The following is a 17,457-nucleotide window of genomic DNA, read 5'->3' on the forward strand; positions in this document are numbered from 1 at the left end:
TTTACGGCCCTCGTAATTGCGGTCGTGTGGCCAAAATTTGTATAAGCACTTCTTTTGATATTATTAACATGATGAAAGAAAAAAATAATTTTTTATCTGCCCTCATCAGAATGTTTGCTTGTCAGATATTTTTACAATACCAATGATACCACTATTATGTTGCACTGCGCGGGAAAGCACTCCTTTCTTCGGCAGAGGATAAATTTGTGTACCTATCTACTAAAAAGTATATATGCAAGGCATATTAAAAGCCTGAACAAACCAAATCTAACCTGTCACTGATCCTCGATCTTACGAAACTTCGCATATTTATTTTTCCAGATATAGACGCTATGTATATTTGTTAAGTTCCTACAGTTCTTTTATTATATCTTTGCCTGTGTGTAACATCACAGTTTCCTGTGAAGGGTAGATAGAGAGAGCAGAAGTATCCAGTGCTTTTTAATGCCATGACACCCACAAACAAGATTAAAGATTATGTTTTATTTAACGACGCTCGCAACTGCCGAGATTATATCAGCGTCGCCGGTGTGCCAGAATTTTGTCCTGCAGTTCTTCTTTTACATGCCAGTAAATCTGATGACATGAGCCTGTCGCATTTAAGCACCATCGACCTGAGCCAGGATCGAACTCGCAACCTCGGGCACAGAAGGTGAGCACTATATCGACTGCGCCACCTAGGGTGACTCTCGAACAAGATAAGCCACTTGAAATTTACTGGTCACTCACCGGCACAGATATAATAAAAGAACTACAGGGACATCATTTTATTTTTAATAATATTTTTAATATTAACCCGGCTATACCTTTGGATCAAAGATTGTGAAGCAAAAACACCATATGCTATCCCCTTCCACGACTGGATTTCGATGATACTGACGTAATATACAAACAAATCACTTTACTAGGTATAGGAGGGAAGAAAAGTAGTTAATCCATTTACGTAAACTTAGAAATATCACGCTTTTGAGTTTGATAATTTTCATTGGGTTTTTGTTTAATCAAAATACAGTACAGTATTAACAATGAGTGTTTTTACTCACGAACTGACCTGTCCATGCGGACGTATTCATTTTGCAGTGTATATTATACTGTCTACAGCACATTAGCGTACAATATAGAGAATGAAGTTAAATTAAAAAATAATCATAATATGGATATTTAAACACATTTTTGAAAATGGTGGCAGTTCATTTCGATAAAGGCCTCAGTTCTAATGTGCATATCATTGCACTATAGAGTATTGTACGTAATTCCAATTACCAGGTTCGTACTTCGTATCAGTAACTCATGTTGAAATAATTCTATATCTAATCTATAAAGGAGTACCTTACGTACTGTAAATTCAATCTTCACTTCTACCCAATGTGAAGGAGATAAAATTACTCAGACATGCTATCTACTGTCCGTCCAAGTGTTTATGTCGCAGGGTCGTAGAAAGGGAGGAAATCACGTGACAGTTAATTACTTAACGATGTCCTTTTATTTAAGTTGTTTTAAATAATTATATGAGTATAATATTACGTAAGCGTCCAATTCCTAACAGAAATTAATGTTCTCAGAAAAGAGCTAAGACAGCTCAGCCACTAGCATTTACAGAGAGGCAAATAGAAGCACGTGGGGGAAACCGGGGTGCGACGTAGGCAAATAGACGACATTACCTGTGCGAAAATATGATTCAATATTGAAAGCTCTTTCGTCACTGGAAAATGCGAACATGTTTTTGGAACGTACTGTTTACTATGACCGTAAGGCTACTATGACTGTATATGCAGTCTTGGATCTGTGTGGAGGACGGTTGAACTTCATTAGTAGAAGGGGTGGGAGTGAAGTACATTCAAAAACTTAGGTACGATAAAAATTGAAGTAAAAATAAAATGATGTCCCTGTATAACATCTCTCAGTTTCATTTCATCATGAACTAACACAACACAAATATGACTTCATTCTCGTGTGTGGTGGGTAGCGAGATCAAAGATTCAATCATTTGCCTATGACTGGTGTTAGGCCTACGCATAGAAGATAGAGTCGGCTGACATTAATATTTAATTGTTCTGTTTAATACTTACAGGTGTGATAGAAATATCTGAAACTAAAGAAGAATCTGATACCAGTTCAGAAGCTGTCTTAAAATCTAAATTAGATTATGGTGGCGCTTCTCTATCCATGACAGTGAAGTGTGAGCCAGTGGTAAGAATGTATTTTACTTGATTATTATCCATTCAGGTTTATTAGCTCTTACTTTAAAATCCAAATATGGCCCAGAGAGCAGCAAAATAGCACTTACAATTGGTTAGAGAAAATCCGTCAAGGTCGGGCAACCGACCGAATATTCGATTTTCAACCCGTTACAAAAAAAGCTGATATAATTTGCAGTAATACAAGTTAATAATTAGAGACTAATATTTAAATAGCACTCAAAAATTGATATAGTCATACAAGCACAAGTTGAGTAAAATAATGCAAACATATTAAATAATAATTATTATAGATTTTAATCATTTGAGTTAAAGTAACTTTAGTCATAGTGAACATTCTGTCCCAACATTGTATAATGTTTTGTTTTTAATAATTTTGCAGTGGAATTATAAAGCCCAAATAGTGTTATTACATTAACTTACGTGACTGAAAAACTGGACCTTTAAGATATAATATTATACTTACTTACTTACTTACTTACAAATGGCTTTTAAGGAACCCGAAGGTTCATTGCCGCCCTCACATAAGCCCGCCATCGGTCCCTATCCTGTGCAAGATTAATCCAGTCTCTATTATCATATCCCACCTCCCTCAAATCCATTTTAATATTATCCTCCCATCTACGTCTCTGCCTTCCTAAAGGTCTTTTTCCCTCCGGTCTCCCAACTAACACTCTATATGCATTTCTGGATTCGCCCATACGTGCTACATGCCCTGCCCATCTCAAACGTCTGGATTTTAAGCTCCTAATTATGTCAAGTGAAGAATACAATGCGTGCAGTTCTGTGTTGTGTAACTTTCTCCATTCTCCTGTAACTTCATCCCGCTTAGCCCCAAATATTTTCCTAAGCACCTTATTCTCAAACACCCTTAACCTATGTTCCTCTCTCAGAGTGAGAGTTCAAGTTTCACAACCATACAGAAGAACCGGTAATATAACTGTTTTATAAATTCTAACTTTCAGATTTTTGGACAGCAGACTGGATGATAAGAGCTTCTCAACCGAATAATAACACGCATTTCCCATATTTATTCTGCGTTTAATTTCCTCCCGAGTGTCATTTATATTTGTTACTGTTGCTCCAAGATATTTGAATTTTTCCACCTCTTCGAAGGATAAATCTCCAATTTTTATATTTCCATTTCGTACAATATTCTGGTCACGAGGCATAATCATATACTTTGTCTTTTCGGGATTTACTTCCAAACCGATCGCTTTACTTGCTTCAAGTAAAATTTCCGTGTTTTCCCTAATCGTTTGTGCATTTTCTCCTAACATATTCACATCATCTGCATAGACAAGAAGCTGATGTAACCCGTTCAATTCCAAACCCTGCCTGTTATCCTGAACTTTCCTAATGGCATATTCTAGAGCGAAGTTAATAAGTAAAGGTGATAGTGCATCTCCCTGCTTTAGCCCGCAGTGAATTGGAAAAGGAAGATATAATATTATGATGACATTAATTCAATAATATCAATCTAGTGACAGTTTAGAATAAATTCAGTTGCATTGACTGAAGATGAAACAAATAAGTTCCTACAAGTTTCTCAACACGATTTTAACTTAAAAAAAGAATCATCAACAAAGTCGACCTGGTTGGTGAGTTGGTATAGCGCTGGCCTTCTATGCCCAAGGTTGTGGGTTCGATCCCAGGCCAGGTCGATGGCATTTAAGTGTGCTTAAATGCGACAGGCTCATGTTAATAGATTTACTGGCATGTAAAAGAACTCCTGCGGGACAAAATTCTGGCACATCCGGCGACGCTGATATAACCTCTGCAGTTGCGAGCGTCGTTAAATAAAACATAACATTTAACCATCAGCAAGGATTGTACTTGATCTGTTGTGATGGTTTTTCAGTTTGATCCAAACTTAATGGAGGAAGAAAAGGAATTCACACAATGTGAAGGTGAACTATTGCAAATTAAATCGGAAGAGAACGTTTGTAAGACAGAATATGAGGTAAGGGGAAACATTTTCTTTTTAGTAGTTCTGTGTTTTCTTTCTGTATGCAGCTTTTACAATGTTACTGAATACTCTGATATAATATCATACTCGTGAATTTTAGTTCGAACTTAGGGTTAAGATACAAATTAGATTTACTTTAAATGTTATTTTAAACGATCGTGCTTCATTTAATTTAGAATGCTCCTTGTTAATATTATTATACTATTGTTATTATTATTATTAATTATATTTATTATTGTGTTTATTATTAATTGTTATTATAGAGTGTTATTATTGACCATTGCCACCGCGTATTTGCCCATTTGCAGTGTGAATAAATACATACATAATATATTAATTTTTTATCGGGCGTTTATTTATACACTTAGTAAAATACCTACTAGTTATTTTGTATACTTGTGTAGTTAACAGATCTTTCTTTAATTTACTCTCTTATTTAAATAACTTTCTGTAAAATTCTGCATACATTGATATTTTGAACTTGCAATTTTTCTTTGTCAGAATTTTTATTAACGTGTCTTTGATGACATGTTTTTTTATTTATTATATTATTATTGATTTCTTTTACCAGTTCCACGAATTGATAGAACATTTTGTTTTTTATTAAATATTCTATTATTGATATGCATTATATACTCATACGTAGGACCTCCGATCTGAAATATATGCTTGAAAATTAATAGGTCTTAAACCTAAACTTAACCTAATTTCCAGATCGTAGACGAACACAGGAACAATTCCCTTAAGGAAAAATTCCTGTGCTCTAAGCGGGAATCGAACCCGGAACCTCATGAAATGTAGCCAGAAGCCCTGATCACTAGACCATGAGGCTGGTCCATGAAGAAATTTAAAAGTTATACTCTGTTACTCTATTTATAAAATACCAGTACAAAATTTACTTATGATGTACAGTAAATTCGTATTATATTTTTATTTAATTTTGATTTCAACACTTTTTACGCAAAATATAAGGAAAAGTAGAAGTAGTTCCGAAGATAAGTAGTTGTCACTAATTATAAGTAGGTTAGAGGAATGCATACAAGGGCAACAACATGTACTATTGATTATGCAAGCTTGCTAAACTCAATTCAACGCTAAGCAGGTGTGACATTGCTGTCAGAAAAGATGCGAACAAAAAACCGAAAGACAATTTCGGACTTCTTCTTAAAGAAATAGTGAATAATTAAAGACTGTATGCATTTTATTAACCTGTCTTTTTCAAATTCACGTGATGCTTTCGTGTACACAACTTATCAGTTTCTTACCTTTTGACTGTAAAAAAAAAAGGTTATTCATTTAGTATCCAAAATGTTACTTATCGGAAATGGGCTCATACTCTTTTATTTTGGGTAAGAGTGGTTTTACTGTATTGTATATGTTTGCTGTATAATCTCGTGTTATACAACTGCAGTGGTTTAATTTATGGTTATTGTAAATAGGAAACCTTCGAGGAAATCTCAACAATAAAAGAAGAACCAATGGAAGAAGAAACCAATGGAGAGCTTGATATGATTTTAGCAAAGTGAGTGATTATGCCTAGTATTACAGTATTACCAATATGCTTATTCTTTAACCGTTTAGCTTATTGTTTTTGAGATCCACTAACCAAGTGGAAGTGACAATTTTGAAGGCCTAATTTTAAGGATCTATTGTATTACTTTACAAGCCTCTTTTTATATATTTAGAGTGGCCATGATTGTTTGGCCAAACATCTGCATAGAATTGGAATATGTTGTTGTTGTTGTTGTTTTCTAATGCCAGGCGTTTGACAATAAAGTCATTTGACCTCTTGCACTCCAATATTTTTCAAAGATATTATCATGACCAGCCACTGAAGCACAGATTTTGAGGTGTTCCGAATCCATTTCTTGGTTTGAGTTGCACAATGGGCAGTTAGGGGACTGATATATTCCAATTCTATGCACGTGTTTGGCCAAACAATCATGGCCTGTTGCCAATTTAAATGCAGCTACAGACGATTTTCGTGGTAAATCGGGAATTAACTGTGGATTTTGATGCAGAGAGTTCCATTTTTTCCCTTGGGATTGAGTTATCAAATTTTGTTTGTTGAAGTCTAAGTATGTAGATTTAATAAATCTTTTCACAGAGTAATACGTAGATTTAGTAACAGGACTGTAAGTAGCAGTGCTGCCCTTCTTTGCTATAGCATCCGCATTCTCGTTTCCCAGGATTCCACAATGGGATGGTATCCATTGGAATACAATTCTTTTATTGAGTGATATTAATTGAGAGAGAATTTTAGTTATTTCTGCTGTTTGAGATGAAGGTGTGTGTTTAGAGACGATTGATAGAATAGCTGCTTTGGAGTCTGACAATATAACTGCATTCCTAAATTTATTGATGTGGCATAGAAGATTCCTGAGACATTCACTTATTGCAATGATTTTACCATCAAAACTTGTTGTTCCATATCCAAGAGATCTATAAAGTGAGAAGAGACAGCACGTAACACCTGCACTGGCACCTTGTTCTCTGGAGATCAAGGATCCGTTGGTGTATAAATGAAGCCAGTTTTGTGGAGGGTGGAATATATCAGTCCTCTAACTGCCCATTGTGCAACTCAAACCAAGAAATTGATTCGGAACACCTCAAAATCTGTACTTCAGTGGCTGACCATGATAATATCTTTGAAAAATATTGGAGTGCAAGAGGTGAAATGACTTTGTCAAATGCCTGCCATTAGAGAACAACAGCAACATATATTTAGAGCCTATTTTAGGTGCCTAAACATTTGTTAAATGTTTCAAAATTCCAGCTCCACTAATAGCCAATATTATCCACCACTGCAAAATAACGGTTAGCATATCTGATTGCGAAACGAGTGGGCCTGGATTCAAATCTTGGGTGGGACGTTATCTGGTTAAGGTTTCTTCCAGGATTTTCCCTCAACCCATTAAGAGCAAATGCTGCATAACTTTCGACGATGGACACTGCACTCATTTTGGTGGCATCATCTTCATTTCTTTTAGACGCCAGATAACTATTGCAGTTGATAAAGCGTCGTAAAATAAAAGTTATAAAAAAAATCTATGTTGGCTACCTGCACAGCGTGGAGTTAGCAATGTCGACTTCTGCTTTATGGGCTCAAATCCCATGTAGTTGGGGTTTTCTGAGTTTTGTCCAGTTGTATGATGGATGTTGGGTAATATTATATCGAATTTCCAGATTATTATCGCCAAACGCCATTTCACTATCTCTTATTTGTCTGGCACTACGTAAACTACACAGTTGATACAATCGTTATGCTACTGATTAATACATTTTTTTTATTTGTAAGACTCTGATTAAATGAAATAACCTATGTTAAATGTAATTATGTTTCTTCTCGTTTATTTTACTGCAGTTGCATAACCTTCACGAAAGAAGATTATGATGTTCCACAAGATTTGAACAAGAACTCAAGTTTTGTAGAACAAAAACAAATGACTGATTGTGTACAAGGCAAAGAAATTAAGGAAAAAGAAGATACAGTATTAAACTGTGATAATGATTCTAAATCTATATTTGAGAATCGATATACAATAGAAGAATGGGAAAATATAGTCAAGTGTAACGTGTGTGAGAAAGTGTTTTGTAATAAACAACAACTTATGCGGCATATATGCCCTTACTTTATAGAAAAACCGTACAAATGTTATGTGTGTGGAAGAAGTTTTGAAATGCGGCGCAATCTTGGTATGCATCTCAAAATTCACACGGCAGGAAAACCATTCGTCTGTGACATTAATTGTGGTAAAGGCTTTGATCGACGCAATAATCTTGAGAGACATAATCTTACCCACTCTGGGGAGAAACTATTCAAATGTAACGAATGCGGTCATTGTTTTAGCCAACGTTGTCATCTCGTTAGTCATATTCGTATTCACACGAAAGAGAAGCCATTCACGTGTGATATATGTGGTAAAGAATTTAATCTAAGAGGTGTCCTTGTAGCTCATGCCCGTATCCATACAGTTGAAAAGCCATACAGATGTGAAATATGTAGACATGAATTTGGTGCAAGAAGGGCTTTAGTAAGACATACTCGCACACACAAATCGTACAAATGTAATATTTGTGGTAAGAATTTTAATCAAAGAGGAAACCTCGTTACACATGCAAGAACTCATACAGGAGAGAAATAATTTAAATGGTTTCATTTGTGGAAAAGCATTTAATCAACGAACATCCCACAATGCCCACTCAAAACTCACACTGAAGAGAAGTAAATATTTTGTATGTTGTGTATTATAAAAATAAACGGGTAAAACTAGAGCTGAGTTACTTTTGAATTTTCGGAAGTGAAAATCTGCCATTACACTACCTTATTACTGACATCACAAAACAAAAAATCACCAGACTTTGTCCAGCATATATGCAACCTGTCACTGATTCTACTGGGTGTTCATTTCAAAGTGTGTCATGACGTCACTGTTGTTGGGTCACCGATTTGAAGCGAGTTTCAGCTTATATGTCAGAGAAGTTGCCTATTATTTAAGGCGTTCTTCAATCTGAACCTGAGAACGTGTACAGTATAACTTGAACGTCTTAGCAGCAGGTGGCGGTCTGTACGGTCTGTGTGCTACCATAACCTCTTTCGAACTGTGTTTTGCGCCGGCAAGTCGTACGCAGGGTATTTGTTATCATCGGTTGCGTACAGTAACATTCCACAACACAAATCAAATGCTCCGTGTCCATGTTGACCGTCGAAGTTAATGTCAACAAATACGTAAGTAATCGTCTTAACCCTCTCCCCATTATTCCGACAGTACGTATTTCCAAACAGTTCACATTCCTGCCACTACCGGCGTTACCATACGTATCGGTACGTACTCTTCAGAATGAACGCCGTACTTGCTAGACAACTTCTCTGCCTCTTAGGTTATACACCTCTGCGGAAGTGTAGGAAAATTTAATTCTCTAGACTCATCGGCTAGCCACATGACGGCATACAGCGAGCCATGACATACTTTGAACTGAACACCCAGTATATGCAAGACATAACAAGGCATAGGGCATACTGTGAATGTAAGCTACCGTGAAACTTTCGTAATATTACCAAAGTTATGTTGGTATGACTGAGGATAGAGCTCTAACAGTTGAAGGTGTATAAGCGAAATACAAGGAAGTAACTCAGTGCTAGTTTATTTAGCTAATAAAACTTATTTTGCATCAAGTATGACTTACTGGTTCCTTTGCAATGATCTCAGGTTGTGTGGGGTAACCACCTATAAATCGGAGGATACTAGAATATTACTCTTCAAAGAAGAGTTATATTTTCAATTACGATCAACAAAAGTAAAGAAGTGCTTCTTTTGCTTGCTTCATTTCACTGCTTAGAAGTTCCAGTACCTCAATTTCAGTTTAGTTCATTCTTAACGAATAAATTGTTTTCCAATACCTCATTTTCATTTAATGTTTTGAGGCATGTAAAATTTAAAATTTTTATTTCATATTCAAAAGTCTACATTGCTTGAAATGTTATTTCTTTCACTTCCTACTGTAATGTTGGACCACAATTATTCTGTTCTTAGGCATTATATTTTGTTCCAATATAATATAAGGTAGAAGTGTGCACGTAATTTAGAAAGGTTACAAAGATATTGTATTTCCATTAGCTGGTAGTGTAATTTGTGCATACTCTTACGCAGAAAGTAGGATTATGTTTTCAATTATTCCTTTACAAGATATGTTGAATGATGAAGATATGTTGGGCAATATAAAGTAATTTCATCCAAACAGATGTAACATTTCGTTCTGCAAAGGAATTTCACAATGTTACATTTGAGGGGCATTTTCACAAAACTCGTTATCAACATTTTTTTCGATTTTGAGGTTTTAGCGTATCCTTATGTTTTTGGGTCAGGAGAATCCAATGGTGCTATCAGAATTAAGCTAAAGTTGGTAAGTATGTCAGTAAATTGATCTTGAAATAAAATAGGTTTTTCAAAACTCGGTATCTACAGTTGTGTATTTTAGAAAAGATCTCTCTTGAAAAAAAAAAAAAAAAAAACAAGATTTTGTAGATAACGAGTTTTGTGAAAACGCCCCTCATTTGTTCGTATCAAATTTCTGCACAATTAAAGGACAAAACTAAAATTATTTCAGTCACTTATTATCACAATACTCTGCTTTCTTAAATTGTTTATTTCTTAAATTGTCTGAGAATATTGGAAATTAAATTAGTGACTTTTCCAAATGTTTCATATAAAATAATTTTTATCTCGAAAAGGAAGCAAAAATGAGCAAAATTATATTAAACTTTTTTGTTTGAAATATCTCAAAGAATAGCCTCATGAAATGAATTACATTATTTACAGTTCATTCTGTATAGCCTTTAAGAGTAAACATTGACAGTCTTGAAAAAAACCTCCTCAACACAAAAGTAACGAACAATAATGATTGTATTTCTGTAATAACTAAAGGAATGGGGGATTTCCTACTCCTATTTCCGAGTGCTTGGGTAAAATGAAAGAGTTTGAAATTATATTTTGTAGTTTCCATGACAGCAAAGTGCGAAGAAGTAGCTAAGTAATATTGCTCCAACTTTCACGAAATTCAGAACAAAATAATTTCCCTGTACCATGAGGAGCAGAACATCATTAGGTTCAGATACTTTAACAAAATACCATAATGAAAATGGGAATTTTGAGAAAGAATGCTGCAAAAATACCTTCTGCGAGTTGCATCTTCGTCAGTCAATGTGAATTAAAACTTCTACAGAAAGTAAGTCATGAAGCATTATTGCATGGATAAATGCCGATTTGGGGAGCAAGGTGCTTAACTGTCCTCTCGTCACTCAATAGAATTAATAGGAGACCTCGCCCTTCAAATATTTCGATGAGAGAGAGAGATTAAAATTATGTTATATAATTTCATTGTAGCTGTAATTTTAATTTTACTTCCTATTTTATTTTATTTTCTATATTCCTCATATTAATAATATATTACATTATATAATTTCATTGTAGCTGTAATTTTAATTTCACTTCCTATTTTATTTCCTATATTCCTCTTATATTAATAATATATCTGAACTGCGACCGAACACGAGCGCTGCTCATCCGGTCCTCAAATTTTGTTAATATTACTGTATTCTCGTTTTATATTGATTGTATTATTTCTATTTCCTGTTAAAAAATTATTTAAAAAATGAACTAGGACATAAACTAAAAATGGTTATTTCAAACCAATATTATGGGGAGCTAGCTGGTCTGTTCCGTTATTTCTAACCCCGATACCGTTAGCTTGGTTCTATTACGCAGATTTCTCTAATTACCCTTCGATTTAGCCGAAAACCTATTTACGTAAAAAAAAATAGTTGCACAAACAATAGAATACTATTCGTGTTAATTCTCGCGGTAAAATTGTATTTCAATATTTGCCTTGAATTATGAATACTGAACAGGCCAGCCGGCGTAATTCACGTTGTTATGATTATTATTTCGTTTAACTTATTTGTATGTCTGAAGACGTCACGCGTGTAAGCCAATGATAGTGTAGGTCGCTGGCATGGCCTACCTGATACTCCTGATAGTATTCTATATTCTATATAGTTATGTTACAACGATTACTGCATTTGGGATCATCGTTCGTCTTCATTAATACAATTCATTTTAATTTTGATTGCGTTTTTATGCTCATAAGTATTGTATAAGGCTGCAGTTTTAATCCAGTCATATTTTCATCTCAGTAGTAAATTTCGTCATTAACCTTATTCCTGTTTAACCAAGATGTTTGTCAATTTTTTTCTAATGTTATGGTACACAGTTTCAATAACTGATAAAAACAAGATTACTGATCACTCTGGTCGTTTTTCACGTTTTAGGGTAAATATAATATACGGATAACAGCAACGAGCATGGAGTAAGGCCAATTTCACACGGATATGGCGACCGTCCAACGGCACGCGGTTGAGGTAAGCGTTCACTACATCGTATCGCACTCCTTGTACGAATCGCACGTAACGGATATTTTAAGTGCAGTACGTTTACTGTAACGGCTTCACCTCATCGGATTCCCCTATCAGCTGTTTAAAACATGACGTACGATATTGACATTACTGAAAGCAGAGGAGTTGAGGTTAGGTTTATTAATTACGTCTGTTAGAGAATAAGAATTTGTAATTGCTTCATGCGTCTTAATTGAAGAGGAAGAAACGAAAGAAATATTGGTTACATAATATATTTGCAAGAAACGACTTTTGTCCACATATGCGGAGTAACGGTCAGCGCGTCTGGCCGCGAAACCAGGTGGCCCGGGTTCGAATCCCGGTCGGGGCAAGTTATCTGGTTGAGGTTTTTTCCGGGGTTTTCCCTCAACCCAATACGAACAAATGTTGGGTAACTCTCGGTGCTGGATCCCGGACTCATTTCACTGGCATTATCACCATTTCATTCAGACGCTAAATAACCTAGATGTTGATACAGCGTCGTAAAACAACAACCCAATAAAATAAAAAGAAACGACTTGATTACTGTAATGGGAACGCCTCAAATTATATAATTCTTTGCAATTTTCTACACGCGAAATAAGTTTTCCGTCTGCCATTTTGGCGCGACACTGAACATGGCACACCATAATAGTAACAGTTGACCAATTAAAATTGATTTATTAAAGGAGGCCATGATCGCACGCATCGGAAAAGTTGCCCATTCGAGAAACATGGACGGATTTGCCGCGAGGCGATGCGTGCGATACGATGTAGTGAACGCGGTTACATAACAGTTACAGCAAAGATAGTCTTTCCGATCCGTGCGATTCGTCCGATGCGTGCAATACGATGTAGTGAACGCTTACCTTTGGAGGACGTTTTATACGAGAGCATTCACATGTGATAACCGTTAGGGTGGACCTTATTTTTCCGTTTGAATTTTGCTGTTCTCACCCCCGGAATTGATTCCTTTTAGTAAAAAAAGTTACTTGTGTGAAATTTCAGCTTTATTGAACAACGGGAACACCTGCTGCAAGAGCTCTATAGCTGGACGTACAGGTGTACTGGCGTGCATATCCAGATTTCTGATACCCTCATAAATACTATGCGCAAGCGCATTGAACCCTCACCACACCAGTCTGACCAGTTTAAATTTGGTCCAAGAACCGTGTGGATATAAACACTCGACCTTGATAAAATGCAGACAAAGAAAGTGATGTGTGTTACGAAATTGATGTATTACATAGGATGGCATTAAAAGACGAACTTCATGACAATATATATTTAATTGGAAATTACTGTAATCAAATTATCGGTAGCAATTTGCCTTCGAATAAGCAGGTATTAAATGTACTCTTCTGTAATATTCGAAAGGTAAAATTGGATTTGCGAGTAAGTGCGGGAAAGACAGTGGACGAGGTTATCATTTTCTGGCAAAAAGCACATATACCGACAAGAAAACGTCGTCATTGTATTTCAAAATTAGAGTCCTTATATTCGGAATGGAGAAATTTGCAAAAAAGTGCAAACAAAAAATCAGAACAGCAGCGACAGAAAGAAAAATCTTTCACTTCAAAGTTGAACGACCTGTTTGATATTGCACATGCAAATGCTTTAGAGGTGACTGGTATAGAAGATAGACAGTTTTTAATAGCTCAGAGACAGAAAGGTAGAATTGACTTCATACAAGAAAAGATTGAAATGAGAATGGAGAAAGATCTGATAAGGAAAAAGCAATCTTATGAAGAAATAGAGAACATATTATGTAAGTATAAAAATAATAAAATCTACTTAAATTTGTTACATTCTAATTTAAAAACGTAGATGAATTATGCAATTATTGTGATTATTATTATTATTATTATTATTATTATTATTATTATTATTATTATATACACTTATTTGGTATGAATTCACTTTATTTCACATTAAACTGTTGAATTACTGTCATCAGGGACTAGTGGGAATGAAGTGATGTCCAATAATCTGATAGATGAAGATATGGTGCAAACATCTGCTTCACCATCACTTCAGGATTTCATTAGTCCAAAACTCGCTGCAGCAATGGACAAATGTAAGTTAAGTAATAGAAATGCAGTTCATATTCTAATGGTTCTATGAACCATTGGGCTATGATGTAGGGCTAAGTGAGTTAAGATAGAAAAATGAAAACCCTGCAGCTAAATAAAACAGTGTCACTGTATTACTGGCAGTGCTGTGAAAATTATCATATTTCTTTTCAAGAATTTTGGCATAATTGTTCCTTTTCTGTTAGTTGTTTCATTGCTGTTTAGGGTAAGAATTTCTAAGCTTTTGATTGCAGCTGCGATGGAAATGTCCGCAATTAAAGTAGAAGATGTCAATGGTGACGAAGTCGTCTTAAAGTCTGAGCTGGAATATCATGACGAAGCTCTATCCTTAACAATGAAGAATGAGAATATGGTAAGTATAGGTAGAAAGTATTTTATATTTTTTTATTTTTCTGTTCATATGTATTGAAAATTTAAACACTGAACAGTTAAAAGGCATTAATTATATTTTCATGAAAGATAAGTATCCTACCTTTTTACATACAATGTACCCACAATATGACTTAAACACCTCGGTGCTTTTAGTTCGTAAAATTTGTTGAGAGAGTACTGTAAATTTTCCAACTTTGCAAAACTGCCACAGTTCTTTAGCTATAGAAATATTTAAACATATGTTACAGTTTGAGGAGGTTTGTTTAAAAACGGAAAGTGAATTGGGAAACTGTAATAGTGACGGATTGATAACAGAATCTCAAAAAAACATGATAGAAACGATCTCAGTGAATAATACCAAGGATGAGGTGAGTTAGATTATTTTTTTCTTCATAATAGGTTACAGTACAGCATGCTCCATTACTTTGCAGTAATACTACATGCTTGGAATATGCATTTAAATCAGATTACAATTCATTTATGTAAGTGTAGTAATATTTTTACAGGATATTCTGTTGTGACCTATAGTTTGTTAAAGTCTGTGGCTTTCATAAACCTTGTGTACAGTTTCAACTACTTATTTATTGGTTCATCTTTGAATGGAGGCCATGTTTCTTCTCTGGTAGTAATGTTATTACACATAATGTCCCTTATCTTTTTAAGTATTTTGCACTCGTAAATTAAGTGGTCTACAGTTTGAGCTCACTTGTTACAAACACAAGTTGGGTTGTCCATTATTTTGAATCTATGTAGATATGACTTGTTTTCCCATGGCCTGTCATCACTGCTGTAGACTCTGGAGTAACAGGAAATTTCAATTTTAATTGCTGCTTTACGGATGAAAAGAATGCTTTCCACATTGCTGCTTTTGTAGTTTGCTCCATTCCATGTGCCATTTCTCGATTCCTTTATTTCTTTGCTCTTGGATGTAGAAACTTCTCTATGCTTTTTCCGTAGGCTGTTTCAGCATTTTTTCAGCCGATGTGTATTTTCTACCTCTGGTTTCTAAGTTCTCTTATTTTCCTCCTCATGTTTTCGACAATGCAGTCATGTTTGGATGTCTTTCCTAATAACTGTAGTGATATACTATTTGTGTGTATAGCCGCTGAATGTTTTTCAGCTTTCTAAAACTTTTGGTATGGCAATTTATTCATCCTGGTTGTTGTTCAATATTTTAAGCAAGTGTGATTTTTTTTCTCATCACAGCTTTTTATCTTTGTATTTAGGAAGAGCAATGTAAAAGTTTCAATAGTGTTACTCATTTTAATCGCCAGCTTGATTTAAGCTTGATTTACTGCTGAGATATGTGTGAGGACTTTATTAATTTTATATTTACGACTATAAAATGTTTCTAGTAAGCATTCCAGTTACTACCCTGAATATGGAACCAATAGACATTCGGAAGCATTTCTTCACACAGTTTTAACTTTAAATATATATATATATATAGCAATTAAGCCGAGGTTAAATCCTCATTTAATATGTCGGTATTGTATTGTTTCCAGTCCGATGCAAACATAACAGAGGAAAAGAATGAATTCAAATGGAGTGAAGGTGACGTTTTGAAAACGAACTCCGAAGAAGAGATGTTTTGCGAGTTGGAAACTGAGGTAAACAGAGATATTATGTTTTGTAGTTTTGTTGTTACAACTTTTCTGCACAGTAGCTTTGTTGAGAAACATCGTGGTTGATAATTATGTATTGCATGTGATGTAGAGTGCTTCTTACAGATTCTGAAATTAACTCTCTTATTTAGATTATTTTGATAATAATGTTTCTAAACTGCAGAACTGATTTTTATTATTATGTACCATTACACTGTTTAATATTCATATAAATTAAACAGTATTATGTAGAATAGAACAAAATATACAGGGTGTATCAAAAATACGTGTACAAACTTCAGGCATGAGTTCCTTACACCAAAAGAAGGAAAAAAGTTCATATGAACATATGTCCCATAATCCTTTGTTTCCCCGTTATTCATTTATTACTAAAAGTTTGCGTTCAACGGCCTTCGATGTCCAACCTCAAAACTTCATTTCTTTATGCACTGATTCATAGAAGGCTGTGACTCGTTGTATCAGAAATGGATTGCAGATGGCGAAGTGTTACCGTGGAGACTTGTTTACATGTGTCATTTGTCATTAGTCTGTCTTCAACGTTGCAATTGTGAACGTGGAGTGAGTTAACGTATTTCGTTCAACCATGGCAGGACGATATTCATTTCGTGAGCAGGCTGACATCATTTTTATGTATGGTCGCGCGAATGGTAATGGACGCGAGGCTGTACGGCTGTATCAGATGGCATTTCCAGACCGAAGACAACCGAATCATCAAACCTTTGTTGCTGTGTATCGTCGCGTTGCTGAGACAGGAACCGTTGCACCACAGACTGGTGATCGAGGAAGACCAAGAGTTGTTCGTACGCCGAACCTCGAAGAAGACATTTTACACTGTGTTGAAGACGATCCAGGTATCAGTACAAGACAATTGGCTGTGGCAACTGGTACATCACACAGTACAGCATGGAGCAGCTCTTGTATCCGTATCATATGCAACGTGTGCAGGGCCTTTCGCCTGCCGATTATCCACCACGGGAGAACTTTTGCCGATGGTTTGTAGCACAAATAGCCAATCCATTGTTTGTCTCATCAGTTTTGTTTACAGACGAGGCAACGTTTGGGAGAGATGGAATTACCAATTTCCACAATGAACACGTATGGGCAGATCGTAATCCTCGTGCTGTATTTCAGGCTAGACATCAGCAACAATTTAGGATTAATGTGTGGGCTGGAATTGTAGGTGACTGTCTGGTAGGTCCATACGTTCTATCAGCACGTCTTACAGGTGCTATCTACAGGGACTTTATCCAAAACACTCTTCCAGAATTAC

General features: G+C 35.4%; 2 protein-coding genes across 12 annotated transcripts in view; one reads left to right on the plus strand and one right to left on the minus strand.

Moving 5' to 3' along the window:
* LOC138695829 (cytochrome P450 9e2-like) overlaps positions 1–17,457 on the minus strand; it is a 449,657-nt gene that overhangs the window by 136,932 nt on the left and 295,268 nt on the right. The window lies entirely within an intron of this gene.
* The window catches only part of LOC138695826 (zinc finger protein 184-like), a 39,842-nt gene that overhangs the window by 14,638 nt on the left and 7,747 nt on the right, over positions 1–17,457 (plus strand). For 6 of the 11 annotated variants that reach the window (XR_011331197.1, XM_069820087.1, XM_069820083.1 and 3 more), the window contains 8 exons: positions 2,072–2,190; positions 4,060–4,161; positions 5,607–5,689; positions 7,532–13,865; positions 14,055–14,174; positions 14,424–14,542; positions 14,811–14,930; positions 16,068–16,172. Coding sequence is in view for 10 of the 11 variants with exons in the window: in XM_069820087.1 (XP_069676188.1) it covers positions 13,349–13,865; positions 14,055–14,174; positions 14,424–14,542; positions 14,811–14,930; positions 16,068–16,172 (981 nt within the window). In the remaining variant the exon portion in view is untranslated. Of the gene's footprint in view, positions 1–2,071; positions 2,191–4,059; positions 4,162–5,606; positions 5,690–7,531; positions 13,866–14,054; positions 14,175–14,423; positions 14,543–14,810; positions 14,931–16,067; positions 16,173–17,457 lie in introns of those variants that run through there. The other 5 variants (XM_069820088.1, XM_069820090.1, XM_069820091.1 and 2 more) reach the window with 5 other exon arrangements.

This window comes from Periplaneta americana, chromosome 3 (genome assembly GCF_040183065.1).
Source record: "Periplaneta americana isolate PAMFEO1 chromosome 3, P.americana_PAMFEO1_priV1, whole genome shotgun sequence".
In the NCBI taxonomy this organism is placed as follows: domain Eukaryota; kingdom Metazoa; phylum Arthropoda; class Insecta; order Blattodea; family Blattidae; genus Periplaneta; species Periplaneta americana.